A 15,653-nucleotide genomic window follows, 5' to 3' on the forward strand; every position below is an offset into this window, starting at 1 on the left:
TTCCGCTGCGGATTATCATTGTGGGAAAAAACACAGCACTACCAATTATTTTGCGGAAGTGCTGCGTTTTCGCCGCCATTGACTTGCATTAGAACGCGCCAATTCCGCAAGACTGCATCTGTACTTGCGGAATTGGCGCGTTCTAATGTGCGGATGGTACCCGGGTGTAGACGAGAGGAGAGGAGAGTCTCATCCACACCCAGGTACCATTAAAAAAGCTGTAAAAAATGAATAAAATAAAAAATAAATGTATACTTACCTTCTGGCGGCCCGCGCTGCGCTCCTCCTTGCTTCCCGGCACTTCGCGATGGAATGAAGGACCTGCGCTGATGTCAGAGTCATGTGACGGGTCACGCGACGCTGACGTCGGCAGGTCCTTCAGTGTACCGCTGCCGGCACCGAGCGAAGCAAGACAGCGCGGGCCATCGGAGGGTAAGTATATATATATTTTTTTATTTTTTGACATTCTCTCGGGTCACACTATATAAATCCATGCTGTTTGCATGGATTTATATAGTGTGACCAAGTTGTCAAGCACTTTCCAAGTGATGCTAAAATCGCTTGGAAAGCGCTTGTCAACCCGCATGCGGAAATGCAAGTGAAGAACGCTTCACATCCGCATGTCCCTGGCAGGAAAAACGCATGTACAATCCGCATGAATTTTTTTCTGCCAGGGAGATGCAGAAACGCTCAGGAAAAAATCCTGAGCATTTCTGCATCGTGGGCACATACCCTTACTGTGTAGAATTATTAGGCAACTTAATAAAAACCAAATATAATCCCATCTCACTTGTTTATTTTCACCAGGTAAACCAATATCAGTGCACAAATTTTACAAATAAACATTTCTGACATGCAAAAACAAAAACCAAAAAAAAATAGTGATCAATATAGCCACCTTTCTTTATGATGACACTCAACAGCCTTCCATCCATAGATTCTGTCAGTTGCTTGATCTGTTTTCGATCAACATTGTGTGCAGCAGCCACCACAGCCTCCCAGACACTGTTCCCAGAGGTGTACTGTTTTCCCTCCCTGTAGATCTCACATTTTATGATGGACCACAGGTTCTCTATGGGGTTCAGATCAGGTGAACAAGGGGGCCATGTCATTATTTTTTCTTCTTTTAGACCTTTACTGGCCAGCCACGCTGTGGAATAGTTGGATGCATGTGATGGAGCATTGTCCTGCATGAAAATCATGTTTTTCTTGAACGATACCGACTTCTTCCTGTACCACTGCTTGAAGAAGTTGTCTTCCAGAAACTGGCAGTAGGTCTGGGAGTTGAGCTACAACTAAAGGGACAAACATGTCTTCTTCTGGCCTCTTGCCTGATTCTGCACTCCTCCCATTAACCAGCAGGTGAAGTATAAACAGCTCTGCTTGCCCTTTAAATGTAGGTGTTTTTAGCCCAGAAGAAGACGTTTCTCCGTTTATTTGTAGGCTTGTAGCCCAAAATTGGCATGGAAGGCAGAGTAGTTACCCATCAGGGGGAGGTTACCTTGCGATGGTTGATGGGCACACATGAATTGGCCAATTTATGCGCTAAAAACCTTCGTTTTTTGTAAGTACTTGTTGCTGAGCAAAACAGTTTAGATCTAATAATTTCATTGTTAAGACGTATCTTGGCCATATGGAGTGAAATGAAATAACAGTACTCACTATATATATATAGTGTGTATTTTACAGAATTATTTATTATTGATCAACAACTATGTTCTCAATCAACCCAAAAGACTCAAATATCCAAGCTTAATATTTTTGGAAGTTGGAGTGGGGTTTTTTTTTAGATTTGGCTATCTTAGGAGGATATCTGTTTGTGCAGGTAACTATTACTGTGCAGAGTTATAAGGCAACTTAATAAAAACCAAATATAATCCCATCTCACTTGTTTATTTTCACCAGGTAAACCAATATCAGTGCACAAAATTTAGAAATAAACATTTCTGACATGCAAAAACAAAAAAAATTAGTGATGACTATAGCCACCTTTCTTTACGATGACACTCAACAGCCTTCCATCCATAGAGTCTGTCAGTTGCTTGATCTGTTTTCAATCAACATTGCGTGCAGCAGCCACCACAGCCTCCCAGACACTGTTCCGAGAGGTGTACTGTTTTACCTCCCTGTAGATCTCACATTTTATGATGGACCACAGGTGCTCTATGGGGTTCAGATCAGGTGAACAAGGGGGCCATGTCATTATTTTTTCTTCTTTTAGACCTTTACTGGCCAGGCACGCTGTGGAGTAGTTGGATGCATGTGATGGAGCATTGTCCTGCATGAAAATCATGTTGTTCTTGAACGATACCGACTTCTTCCTGTACCACTGCTTGAAGAAGTTGTCTTCCAGAAACTGACAGTAGGTCTGGGAGTTGAGCTTCACTCCATCCTCAACCTGAAAAGGTCCCACAAGTTCATCTTTGATGATACCAGCCCAAAACAGTACCCCACCTCCACCTTGCTGGCATCTGAGTCGGAGTGGAGCTCTCTGCCCTTTACTGATTCAGCCTCTGGCCCATCCATCTGGCCCATCAAGAGTCACTCTCATTTCATCAGTCCATAAAACCTTTGAAAAATCAGTCTTAAGATATTTCTTGTCCCATTCTTGACGTTTTATCTTATGTTTCTTGTTCAAAGGTGGTCGTTTTTCAGCCTTCCTTACCTTGGCCATGTCCCTGAGTATCGCACACCTTGTGGTTTTTGATACTCCAGTAACGTTGCAGCTCTGAAATATGGCAAAACTGGTGGCGAATGGCATCTTGGCAGCTTCACGCTTGATTTTCCTCAATTCATGGGCAGTTATTTTGCGCCTTTTTTGGCCAACGCGCTTCTTGTGACCCTATTGGCTATTTGTCATGAAACGCTTGATTGTTCGGTGATCACGCTTCAAAAGTTTGGAAATTTCAAGACTGCTGCATCCCTCTGCAAGACATCTCACAATTTTGGACTTTTCAGAGCCCTTCAAATCTCTCTTCTGACCCATTTTGCCAAAGGAAAGGAAGTTGCCTAATAATTAAGCACACCTTATATAGGGTGTTGATGTCATTAGTCAACACCCCTCCTCATTACAGAGATGCACATCACCAGATTTACTTAATTGGTAGTTGATTCTCAAGCCTATGCAGCTTGGAGTAGGACAACATGTATAAAAAATATCATTTGATCAAAATACTCATTTGCCTAATAATTCTGCACGCGGTGTATATTATAAATATATAGTGAGTACTGTTATTTCATTGTTACCTGACATCCCCCTTACCAATTATCTCCCACCACAATAAATCTGTTTTGAGTTTTCAACCTCATCTTTTTGAGAGTGTATAAAGGAGTGTGTACAGGGGTTTCCTAAGTCGACCCCAGGCAGAAGAGGAAAACCCTCCTGCATCCCACTACAACTCCCAGCAAGATTCGGTGGAAACACAGAGCTATATTGAGGTGAGAACTTCCAAACACCCTGCCCACAGAGGCGGCTTAAAGGGGTGTTACATATAGTTATCGGAAAGAATCAATAAGGCGAGTTCAAACAGCATAAAAGTAGCAATTTTTCTTTTGCCTCATTCTAACATACCGAAAACCCAGAAACAGACCCAACAGTCATACAGTACAGACCAAAAGTTTGGACACACCTTCTCATTTAAAGATTTTTCTGTATTTTCATGACTATGAAAATTGTACATTCACACTGAAGGCATCAAAACTATGAATTAACACATGTGGAATTATATACTTAACAAAAAAGTGTGAAACAAATGAAAATATGTCTTATATTCTAGGTTCTTCAAAGTAGCCACCTTTTGCTTTGATGACTGCTTTGCACACTCTTGGCATTCTCTTGATGAGCTTCAAGAGGTAGTCACCGGAAATGGTCTTCCAACAATCTTGAAGGAGTTCCCAGAGATGCTTAGCACTTGTTGGCCCTTTTGCCTTCACTCTGCGGTCCAGCTCACCCCATTGGGTTCAGGTCTGGTGACTGTGGAGGCCAGGTCATCTGGCATAGCACTCATCACTCTCCTTCTTGGTCAAATAGCCCTTACACAGCCTGGAGGTGTGTTTGGGGTCATTGTCCTGTTGAAAAATAAATGATGGTCCAACTAAACGCAAACCGGATGGAATAGCATGCCGCTGCAAGCAGTTGTGGTAGCCATGCTGGTTTAGTATGCCTTCAATTTTGAATAAATCCCCAACAGTGTCACCAGCAAAGCACCCCCACACCATCACACCTCCTCCTCCATGCTTCACGGTGGGAACCAGGCATGTAGAGTCCATCCGTTCACCTTTTCTGCGTCGCACAAAGACACGGTGGTTGGAACCAAAGAACTCAAATTTGGACTCCTCAGACCAAAGCACAGATTTCCACTGGTCTACTGTCCATTCCTTGTGTTCTTTAGTCCAAACAAGTCTCTTATGCTTGTTGCCTGTCCTTAGCAGTGGTTTCCTAGCAGCTATTTTACCATGAAGACCTGCTGCACAAAGTCTCCTCTTAACAGTTATTGTAGAGATGTGTCTGCTGCTAGAACTCTGTGTGGCATTGACCTGGTCTCTAATCCGAGTTGCTGTTAACCTGCGATTCCTGAGGCTTGTGACTTGGATAAACTTATCCTCAGAAGCAGAGGTGACTCTTGGTCTTCCTTTCCTGGGGTGGTCCTCATGTGAGCCAGTTTCTTTGTAGCGCTTGATGGTTTTTGCAACTGCACTTGGGGACACTTTCAAAGTTTTCCCAATTTTTCGCACTGACTGACCTTCATTTGTTAAAGTAATGATGGCCACTCATTTTTCTTTACTTAGAATTTGTATTATGGCAAGAAAAAAGCAGCTAACAGTCTGTTCAGTAGGACTATCAGCTGTGTATCCACCAGACTTCTGCACAACACAACTGATGGTGCCAACTTCATTTATAAGGCAAGAAATCCCACTTATTAAACCTGACAGGGGACACCTGTGAAGTGAAAACCATTTCCGGTGACTACCTCTTGAAGCTCATCAAGAGAATGCCAAGAGTGTGCAAAGCAGTCATCAAAGCAAAAGGTGGCTACTTTGAAGAACCTAGAATATAAGACATATTTTCAGTTGTTTCACACTTTTTTGTTAAGTATATAATTCCACATGTGTTAATTCATAGTTTTGATGCCTTCAGTGTGAATGTACAATTTTCATACTGAGGAAAATACAGAAAAATCTTTAAATGAGAAGGTGTGTCCAAACTTTTGGTCTGTACTGTACATTAGATCATCTAATAAGCCATTGATAATTTCTGGTGATAAATGAAATATACAAATTGTCTCTTCAGAGAGGAAGAGGACTTGAACTCTAGCGCCACCTATTGGAAGTAGCAATCCTACATGTCAATATCGATTCTTTAACGAGCCTTGCCATATGACTTAGGATAAAACCCAAATCAGCATCTCAATCTACAGACACTGTTTTGGGGTATTGCCCCTCGTCAGTGCAAAGTATGGGATCTTATTTGGCTGGGTGAGAGGCTAAGACTGGGATCTAAGGGGTAAGTTTTCTACTTATGGAGAGTAGAGGACCTGACCTCTAGTGCCGCCTATTGGTGATAAATTAGAAACTGATCGCCAATAATAATTACTCCACGATCGTCACAAAAAAAGCCTCAAATTGCACAGATGAATCCATTTATTTTAAAAATGTAACCAAAATTGTATCACATCAACATGAAACTCAGATTTACATTACAGGATTACAATAAGACAACGCATACAGACAAATGCGCCCTTACAGATATTTCTGTCTGAATTAAATGATTTGATATATATTAAAACAGCAACATATTTAGATATTCTAGAACCATTCTAGACATTAAAAAAAAATAGCTTATATGAAAAAACCTTAGAAATTCTATATTGTAATGAGCAAGATGAACATGTGGGCTGACTATAGATTTTACCAACTGCAAAAGACAAAACTATGTCCTACATCCCGTCAGAACATTTTAGGTTATATATACGTGATACATTCACATGTGGTTTGCAGGAGGAAAAAAAAAAATCTTGCTTCCGAATCAGTCCATTAAACGAATGGAACGGACTTTCAGCCAAGGATATTTCTGTGTTGAGTCTGCTGCATGTGAATATGCATTCACACTTTTTTTTTTTTACCAATAACAAGTCAATAAGTATAATGCTAGTCTCTTATCTGCCCCATATCTATCCATCAGAGGTAACTATACACCCATTAAAACCAAGTCAAATTAGCTGCCCCTAAAAGAGAAATGCAAAAAAACTTTCATTTTTGGAAAAATAGTCAAATAGAATTTAGAAACCTAATAGAAGATATTGTACAATATCATGGGTGGAATTTTAAGTTTTGTTTTTGTAGAAGTGTATCTTATTTTGTTAGGGTCACAAATTGCTAAAAATTTCTGGTGGCCGAACGGTCTACAAAAATAAATAAGGAGGAATCTTTATCTCAATATCACAAGTAGTAAATGGCAAATAAAGAAAGGTGTATTGTACCGCTGGGCTAAGCAGCTTTCACACTGACAATTGCAAGGGGAAGAGGACACGGCTGCACTAGCAATTTTCAGTTCTAACTTCTACTGGCATGCTGTATGGACAAGGAGGAGTTGGGAAAAGCACCCCAAAAAATAGTTACATCAGTCTTTGTGTGTTTTTAAAGAGTATCTGTGATCAGATTTCACAATATAAACTGAATATATTTTGGTATTTAAACCTGTTAAGGTTGGTTGAGCCAAATTAAAAATTCATCTCAGAACAGCGGTATCCTCTCGATATTAGGTGGTCTCTAGCTGTACTCATTAAATCCTAATTTTAACGTTGGGAGGAAAAAAATTGAGGCTTATACAGCCATTCTGACACGGATTTATACACCAGCTTGCTAGTATAAGTTAATTTATACTTTATCTGGCCCTAAGATCAAAATGGGTAAAAGAGGAACCTTCACGCTGATTTATTGGGCTTCTATACCTTAAGCACTGAGATTTCAGAAAACACTGTATGGAAAGTCGATGGAAAAATCAAACATCCGTGTGCTGTGCTTTTCACAGATTGAACACGCAGTCAAAGGAGCTGTTTGCATATCGCATGTCTGTGATTTTTATTGCCGCCTGAGTGGTCTGCAAAAAAATCTCAGCAACATGTCCATTTTTGATCCAAGGCATGGACTACAACTTCCCATACAAGAATGAATATAGCCCTAAAAATTATATATGGACTGCCCCTTGAGAAAGCAGCCGTGGATGCAGCGAAACGCGCGTCAGGGTAAAACCACTGCGCCTGGTGTGCCGCATGCCTGCCCAGAGCCCTTACATTTCGTAAGACTGTCATTTTTTTATGATACTATGCCCAACTAATGGGAAATGGGAACACTGATGTTCTGGATACATTCTTTCTAGGCATATTCTTATCATGAATATCAGCCTTTGCCCTACCTGCGCTGCACTTTATGAACGGTTAGCAGCGATTTATAAACAGATCTTTTATCAGGTAGTTATTTTGGGCTAATGGACTCAGCTGCTGCACAATTGTTGCTGTCATTCTGTGTGTGTAAAAAATCATTTATTTTGACGTCTAGAATAAAATATGTATTTTCAGCCTTTATAACTCGGTTTCCTCTTGATATATAACTTCCCATACAAAAACTGTGTGATGGCACTGTGTGCATTCTGTGTGCTATCCATGATTAACCTTGCAATGTGTAGGAGAAACCCTGTAATTTTATTTTTTTCTCCCATCAGTGTCACAACACTGATTGTAAAAACTGACACACTGACCAGACGCCGATGAAACTCAGACCATTTTTATGTACGAGAAACATTACGGACGTCTGAATGAGATCTAAGGCCTTATTCACGATTCATATAGCTGACATTTTAAATGGTCTGTGTAACAGCCGCAATCCCTGAACAAACAGCATCATATGAGCCTATCTAGCTAGGCTTCTAGTACAGATCACGAAACGCGTGGTCAAGACATTAAAGCACCACTCCAGCATTGGCTTCTTTTTTATTTCACTGCTAATTTAAGTTCCCCTGCATATGATATGCCTACCAGACGTTGTAGTCTTCTACTGTTCTCAACGCTGCTAAGGTAGTCTCTGCAATTTGTGACCTGCCGGATCGCTGGGAGGAACCGGAAGTCACTTCTCAATGTAAGCGAGCCAGATTGAGGATCTCAGATTTACAGAAAGCTTGTGACAGCTTTCACTTCTGGTTAGTCAGGAGCTACGGTCACAAGATGGCTATATGGGACCGGAGAGGCGCTGAGAAGAGCAGAAGACAGCAGCTGGTAAGTATATTACTAGGGGCAATGAACAGACATTAGTTACTTCACTCCAGTGGTGAAATAAAAAATAAAAAAGTGCAGAAGTGATGCTTTAATTCTGGCTATACGCTAGTCTGAATAAGACCATATGAAAACGAAAAACCAGGCAGCTGTCAAAATGATTCAAGCAGATTGTAGCTCTCAAATTTCGAAAGCAGCTGTAAATAAGAACACATCAGCCTCACCGGTGATTATAAGCATTTTCTCTAGTGTTCTTTGGCATTGGCTCATATATTTGCAATTGATATTGTACGTGAAAATATATACTAGCTGTGCACCTATGGATTTTGGTCCATATACACTAGCCCAGATATCTCATCAATAAATTAAAAAGTAGTAGTACAGGCATGTTACACCATGGAGGAGACATGCTGACGACAATAAAACTTTAAAATTAAACTTGTTTTCCGCATGAGCCCATTGCTTTAATTATAGCCGGAAACCATTGAACAAACATTCATTTTTTTTAAATAATTCTTTTATTTAAGAAAGAGACACAAACATTCAATTTAAATGTCAAACAGGGAAGAACGTGTACTGTCATCTCATGGCTATTCATCTACGAAATGTTTTTATTTTTTTCTTTATTATATTTCATCAAGGAGAAACTAGATGATCATCGACATTTGTACTTCTGTTAACCCCATACCTCCCAATACACAAGAATTTACCAAAATGTGCTCAACAATATTAGAAAACAATACTAGGCGAACATGGGGGATCACTAATATACAGATGGAAATATTTTCTTTATACAATGTTGGACAAGGGACTTGTATAAGTTAAGAAACCAATGTGGATGTTAATGATTGGCACAAGCTTTCTATCCAATGAGCAATGCAAAAAAAAAAAATTATTTAGCTAAAACCTTGGGCTTCATATGTTGATGACATTAATATTTCGCGGGAGGGTCAGACGTAAGCCCTGACGGGACCAAAGAATGGGTGCCAAAACGCAATGTTCAAAGCACCCTAACAAATGTTTATGGGGCTATCTGTAAAATCTCCTGATGACTGCTATAAGGGCATGGAAACCAGAATTCAAACAGGTGATATTTACGTGTCTGATCCGAATATTCCTCTACGGAGAAAAAAAAACAAAAAAGAAACTTACCCCCTACTCCAATTTACTAATCGCCATGGGAATCTTCCAAGTTATAGAAGGGTATATATAGTTCATTAAGAAGTTTGTCTGGTAATGACAGATATTCTTACACAAAAAGCAGAGATGAATTTTCATCAGGTATTCGAAAAATTAAGATGACTTTCTATACTATAGCCTTTATACTGTTCTTAAAGCAATACTAAGTCTTCAGGACATACATTCTTTCCTATTCTTTCTATTCAAGGGATGCCTATTAATTCGGAAAGGAATAGGAGAAATCCAAATTAATATTACCAGTTTCTAGACAAAAAAAAACTGCATTCCCTCTAAAAAATTAAAAAGCACACACTCACTTTAGTACAAGTAGTAGTCAAATAAGATTAAAAACTTACAAAGCTCAGAAATCCACTTGGTCCAAAAATATTCCCATAAATCAGCATGATGGCATCTAGGGGGTTCTTCAATAAAGTGTCAGAATTTATTTTATTGGCAGGTTTCCAGACACCACAATGTTTCTACCCACACAGGGGTCTTCATCACATGACAATATGAAGAAGTATTATTGAAGAATCTCCCGGATGTTGTTACACTGCTTTATTGATATTTTTGTTTCTAAATTTAAGGGGCAATCATCACTCTTTCCAAAATTATAGAACTTCATCTGCACTTCAACTTCATTATCAGAGCAAATGTTTGCTCAAAACAATGGATATATGGGCAAGGGAAGAAGTCAGACGGTCGTATAACCCGGACGAGGATTGCAACGCAGTGCTCGGACTGGTGGCCGTTGGCTCTGCTGGCCGGAGCATGATAACTGCATAGAAATACATGCTGTCATGCTCGGTTCAGGAGAGCCACTGGCCAGTCCGAGCATTGCGTTACGATCCTTGTTCGAGTTACACGGCCATCTGAGTCATCCCTTAATCAAATTAATTTTTCACATGGGGTTGAGGTTTCTAGCCCTTATAGATATACTCAGACATACCTAGATTGGGATATAGGCATTATTAAGGTGAGGGCGGGCAGTCTTTGAAAGGTAAACTAAAAAGTGTGCTTTTTCTATGTAACATTTCTTAAGTATACAAAAGAATATTTCTAAGCCTGGTGTTTGGCACTGACCGGCTACACTGGCAGCTCATATTATATAATGGATAACAAAACTCTCATTACAGGGTTGTCAGATAATTTTAGAAATTAATGAAAACTGCAATAAATGTTATAAAATTTAAAAAAAAAAAAAGTTGCCTGTTAAATCCACTTGCCGATCCAGCATCAATGCTTCAGTTGCTCCATGAGGCTTTTGTTTACTTGTCCAGCAGTGGTGATGTCACATATCCATATGACCGCTGCAGCCAATCAATGCTGATGCTACTGACTGGCTGCAGAGGTCATGTGGATGTACAACTCATCACCACTTCAGAAAAAGTAAACAAAAACCAGCAGAGACCACCATAGAGTTAGCATTAAGGCGGACAATGGCTTCAAAACGGACGCACATAAAAAGTTAGGGTTAGTCAATACACAGAAAGCAGATAGGTCCGTGGATCCCACCGCCAATAAAAGGTTCCCACATAGTTTAATATTTTGGGGAACTTATTCAAAGGGAGTAACGGAAAAGTTTTAATAACAGATAAACAGAACTTTTGGATTTGCTGGCGGCTACACTGGCTTTCACGACCTTGTTGAACTTTGAGTCATGTGGATGCGCTTCTTCAAAATGACACATGACTTATACATCAATACATATACATATATAATACAGATAACTTTTAGAAGATTTACATAGACTTTTCCTGGAGTGTTATTATAAATTTATTCATGTGCAAAAGGAAAGCCGGCCGAGTTATTGCTGACGATTATCTCTTAGTGGCAAGTCAACTGCACCAGTTAGCAAAATTAATCATCAATTCATATATTTTTAAGAGAGGCAACAATTTCATATAACAACAATACCAGCGAAGCAATGTAAATACAAAGATTTAATAGTTTTTAAATATTTTTTTGGGGGGGAAAAAAAAAATTCAATCCCATTTTATTTTTGGAAAATTGCTGTAAATGTTGTCATTCCTAAGAAGGTCAAATCACAGTCACTGAAAATTGTATTTGAGAGTGTTACAAATTGTTCAGAACGGCATCTCGGAGCTAAAGTGCTTTAATATTTTGGTGATTGAAAGTCACATTGTGCGTCTGATGTCAATTTTTTACAAAAAAAAAATCTCCTAAGAGATTATCATTTCAACTCTAAATGCATGGACATCGTGCGCCACTTTGGCTGACGTGGAAGTCCCAGTACACCTGAGCACAGGAAACAGATTTTGGAGCTGTGAAGTAGACTTAGAGAGATTCACTTTTGCAAACCATACTTCAGTTTACATGTAGACAATCTTTATAATATATAACATTTGTAAATGTACAAAACTTTTTAACGTCCAATCCCCAGATCTGCATTCTGAAGGCTACTGATCTCATATCTCCTGATGACCTCTGCTGGTTCAGTGTTTGTATAGGGCATAATCTGCTGATTTCTATTCTGAGACATGTAGCTTTTACATCACACAACATTAAAATCCAAGATTTAAAGAGAACTGGTTATCATATTCAAGCTGCAGGAATTACTGGCTGCGTAATTACAGCCAGGCATGTTTTACTCTAAGACACGGTGGTGTTTCAGAGTAGACATACTTTGTAAAGCCGGCCGGGGACTATGTGTCTTTGATGACTAATCATAAGCAGGTACGTGGCTGGCTTCTCCTTGCCTTGCTCCAATTAACAGACGAGACCCTCCTTATATACACATATAGGGAGAGGCGCAATGGTGTCCTGGAGCAAGGCACGGAAAAGCCGACAGAGACCTGCCTCTGATCAGTCACCCAAGACAGAGTCCCCGGCCGGCTTTTCAAAGTATGTCTACTCCAAACCATTTCAGAGTAATTCATAACTGGCTGAAATCATGCAACCAGAGTCTGATTCATACTGCCCAGCCAGGAAATCTGATTCATTATCTCCAGGAAAATTTTGCCTGAAACACTACGGTGTTTCAGAGTAGATGGCTGGCGATTATGTGTCTTGGATGATGAGTGAGGCAGGTCCATGGCCGGCTTCTTGCCTTGCTCCAGTTGGCTGACGAGTCTCTCCTTATGTACACACATAGGGAGAGATCAAACATCCTCCTGGAGCAAGGCAGGGAAGAGCCAACATGGACCTGCCTCCGATTAGTCATTCAGGTCAGATAGCCCCCGGGCAGCTTTTTTAAAAATATGTCTACTCTAAAACCATTTCAGAGCTACAATCGTGCAGCCAGAGTCTGATTTCACGCTGCTCATGAAACTTGTGACAGGTTCTCCTTAACAATAGTTGACCTGTCCTTTGGATAAGTAATCAATAAGAGATTGGTGAAGGTCCGAGGACCGACACTGCCACAGATCAGCTTAAAACTGACACTTATCTTTCATTCAAATGAATGGGAGATAAAGTGTAGTCCTCGGCAGTGATGAACAGAGCTGCTGTGTTCTGGCCTGAACATTGCTTATATCCAGTCACTCCCGAAGCAGATAGCAGCTGGTCAGTCGGAGGAGCCGGGTGTCCGACCACCAGCAATCTCACATCAGTCACCTATCCTGTGGATTTCCATAAAGGCGTATGCTTTAATTTTTCTATTGACCTCCCCTCTTGCCGATATGTATCTGCATACCGTTTATTTAATATTTTTCTGGCATGGGGTTCGTATGATAGACAGGTGCTACAAACTATTGCAAACGTTAACCATATTCTTCAAAAGTGTATACACTCGACAGTGGCCACTAATGCGGTGTGCATTTTGCCACATTATTATTTCCTTACACAGTTGGGCTATCACTTAATACTGACCAACCAGTAGAATTATGAATGCAGCTCTGGGGTATAATACAAGTTGTAACTAAACATATGATAAATGCAATTAAAATAAATTATTGCCAAAGTTAAACGGGTTGTTTAGGATTAAAAAAAGGTTTGCTTTATTCCAGAGATAGCATCCCTCTGGAATTGCAGGTCATCCTTTGTCATTAGAACAAAACTGAACTGCAATATCAGACAAAATTGGTGGCATTTCTGGGAAAATAAAAATGGCAGAACCTATTTTTTTTAATCCCAAACAATCATATCAAGATTGTTATATCTACACGTAAAGTAAATCATAGCCAAAAGTCAACCTCTGCTTTAACGTCTACTGCCCATACAATAACAGAACAATGAACTGCAGAAGTCACCATACCTACAATTCTGGCTCAACAGAACAGAATAAAAATATACACATTTAAAAAAAACAAAGATAAAATGCTAAAGCTTAACTCAAAAAGGAGAAAAATAATACCAGCAAATGCTTTATGGTGCATTCATTATGTAATGCTGAACTATGGCATGAGTGGAATATACACTCCATTTCATAGTTTATTTCTGTAACAGTTTTTAATTTACTTTTATGCCTATTTTACTTTGTACAGCAGGCAGATTTGCCTATGTATAAATGCAGCAGACTATTACATCCTTCACAACAATTACATGAGATTCACATTTATATAACGGTAATGTAATGCCCTACTGCACATCTACATTTGATCGTGACAAGTAATAAGCACTATAATGTGCTGTGGTTGAAAAATAAAGATCACGCTTTTCGGTGATGGGATCCCAAAGAAATATTTCATCATTAAAACTCAGGGAACAGGACTCTCCCTTGTCTGGTTTTCCCTAGTTGAATCATGCAGAATGAGAACACACTGACAAAGCACTCTTTTTTTTTGGGGGGGGGGGGGGGGGATCTCACAATGGCAGCTGGCTGGTAAACACCTCCGCTGATGGAAAACGTCCATGGTAAAAATGCAAAAATTCAACCAATACATATACATTTTTATGTCTTCTTAGGATTATTTCTCTTGCAGCAATGCAGGGATGTTTATGTTCCATCCTATGGCCTGGCGATCAAAGCCACAAGTGAAGAGATTGCACGTTGGGTGATCTTCACTCCAAGCGGAGCAGCAGACCATTCTACGGTGGCCCTGAAGAGTCAAAGTTTTTAAAGGGTAAGACACAAAATAAAAAAGACAGAAACTCAACAGAATATCCATGTAAAGTGTTTAGTAGGTAAAAAGAGCGTTTTCATCTAGGAGAATTGAGTGTCGTACTCGTTAAATGTGGAAGAGGCACATTTGTTAACGTTTTTAGGTGTTGGAGCAAAAAGCATAAAAGACAGAAAACGAATGTAATGACTGGTCATAAATCGACTATAGATGCTGGAGCCATGACTAGGGCTTGCTAGATTTGAAACACAAGTACAAACAACAGGAATGGCCATAAGTTGATTAAATCAAATAAGTCGGTCATCATGAATGAAGAATTTGAAAGAAAATGTATAAAACTAATGCAAAAATGCACAGAAACATGAAATATAAAATATATACAACCTTAAATTTTTTACAGAAGTTTCAGAATTTTCCAGCCAGAAAAATAATGCTGACATTTCAAGGGGCTTTCCAAGAAATTATTTAAAATAAAGTGTAGCAGTATTTATCTTCGCCCATTCCTCACTGCTTCTGCTCCAATGTTTAGTTAGTCCCTGCTGGTCTCAACCTCCCAGTCATGTCTCAAAAGACCATAAATGCCCACTTATCCAGTAACTGTCTGAGGCTGGTCACAAACAGACTATTTTTATTAATTTTTTTTATGATTATTATTTTTTTTTTACCTAGTTTGAGTCCATTAAAATTGTTTTGCCAATTTCATGGAATTACCCGTTAACATGTACTAATTACCTAGAATTGCTTCTCAATTCAGGAAAGTTTTATAAAAAGTTCAGATTCCCATAAATTAGATTTTTTTTTACTATTCAATCTGTCATTTTGGAGAATTCTAGAAAGCTGTAAAAAAAAAATTAATAATAATAATCTCTTGGCTCCCGTTACTCCCACCACAACCCACTGTCCAGTGCTCTATAGGTCCTTTTCAGTGATATCCAGGTGCTCTTCCACATACTTTTCATTAACATTCACTGGAGAGGACCCGGCGCTGAATAGGCCTCATACAGTACAGACTAAAAGTTTGGACACACCTTCTCTTTTAAAGATTTTTCTGTATTTTCATGACTATGAAAATTGTACATTCACACTGAAGGCATCAAAACTATGAATTAACACATGTGGAATTATATACTTAAAAAAAGTGTGAAACAAATGAAAATATGTCTTATATTCTAGGTTCTTCAAAGTA

At 39.3% G+C, this 15,653-nt stretch overlaps 1 protein-coding gene across 4 annotated transcripts in view; it reads right to left on the minus strand.

Annotated features, from left to right (window-relative positions):
- Positions 1–8,766: 8,766 nt before the first annotated feature.
- The window catches only part of WDR37 (WD repeat domain 37), a 191,033-nt gene continuing 184,146 nt past the window's right edge, over positions 8,767–15,653 (minus strand). For all 4 annotated transcript variants that reach the window (XM_073677655.1, XM_073677654.1, XM_073677652.1 and 1 more), the window contains one exon: positions 8,767–14,446. In XM_073677655.1, the coding sequence (XP_073533756.1) occupies positions 14,315–14,446 (132 nt within the window). In that variant the 3' untranslated portion in view covers positions 8,767–14,314. The remainder of the gene's footprint in view (positions 14,447–15,653) is intronic.

The sequence above is a fragment of the Phyllobates terribilis genome, unplaced genomic scaffold (genome assembly GCF_046119375.1).
Source record: "Phyllobates terribilis strain yellow unplaced genomic scaffold, ASM4611937v1 Scaffold_4__5_contigs__length_816908805, whole genome shotgun sequence".
Lineage (NCBI taxonomy): Eukaryota > Metazoa > Chordata > Amphibia > Anura > Dendrobatidae > Phyllobates > Phyllobates terribilis.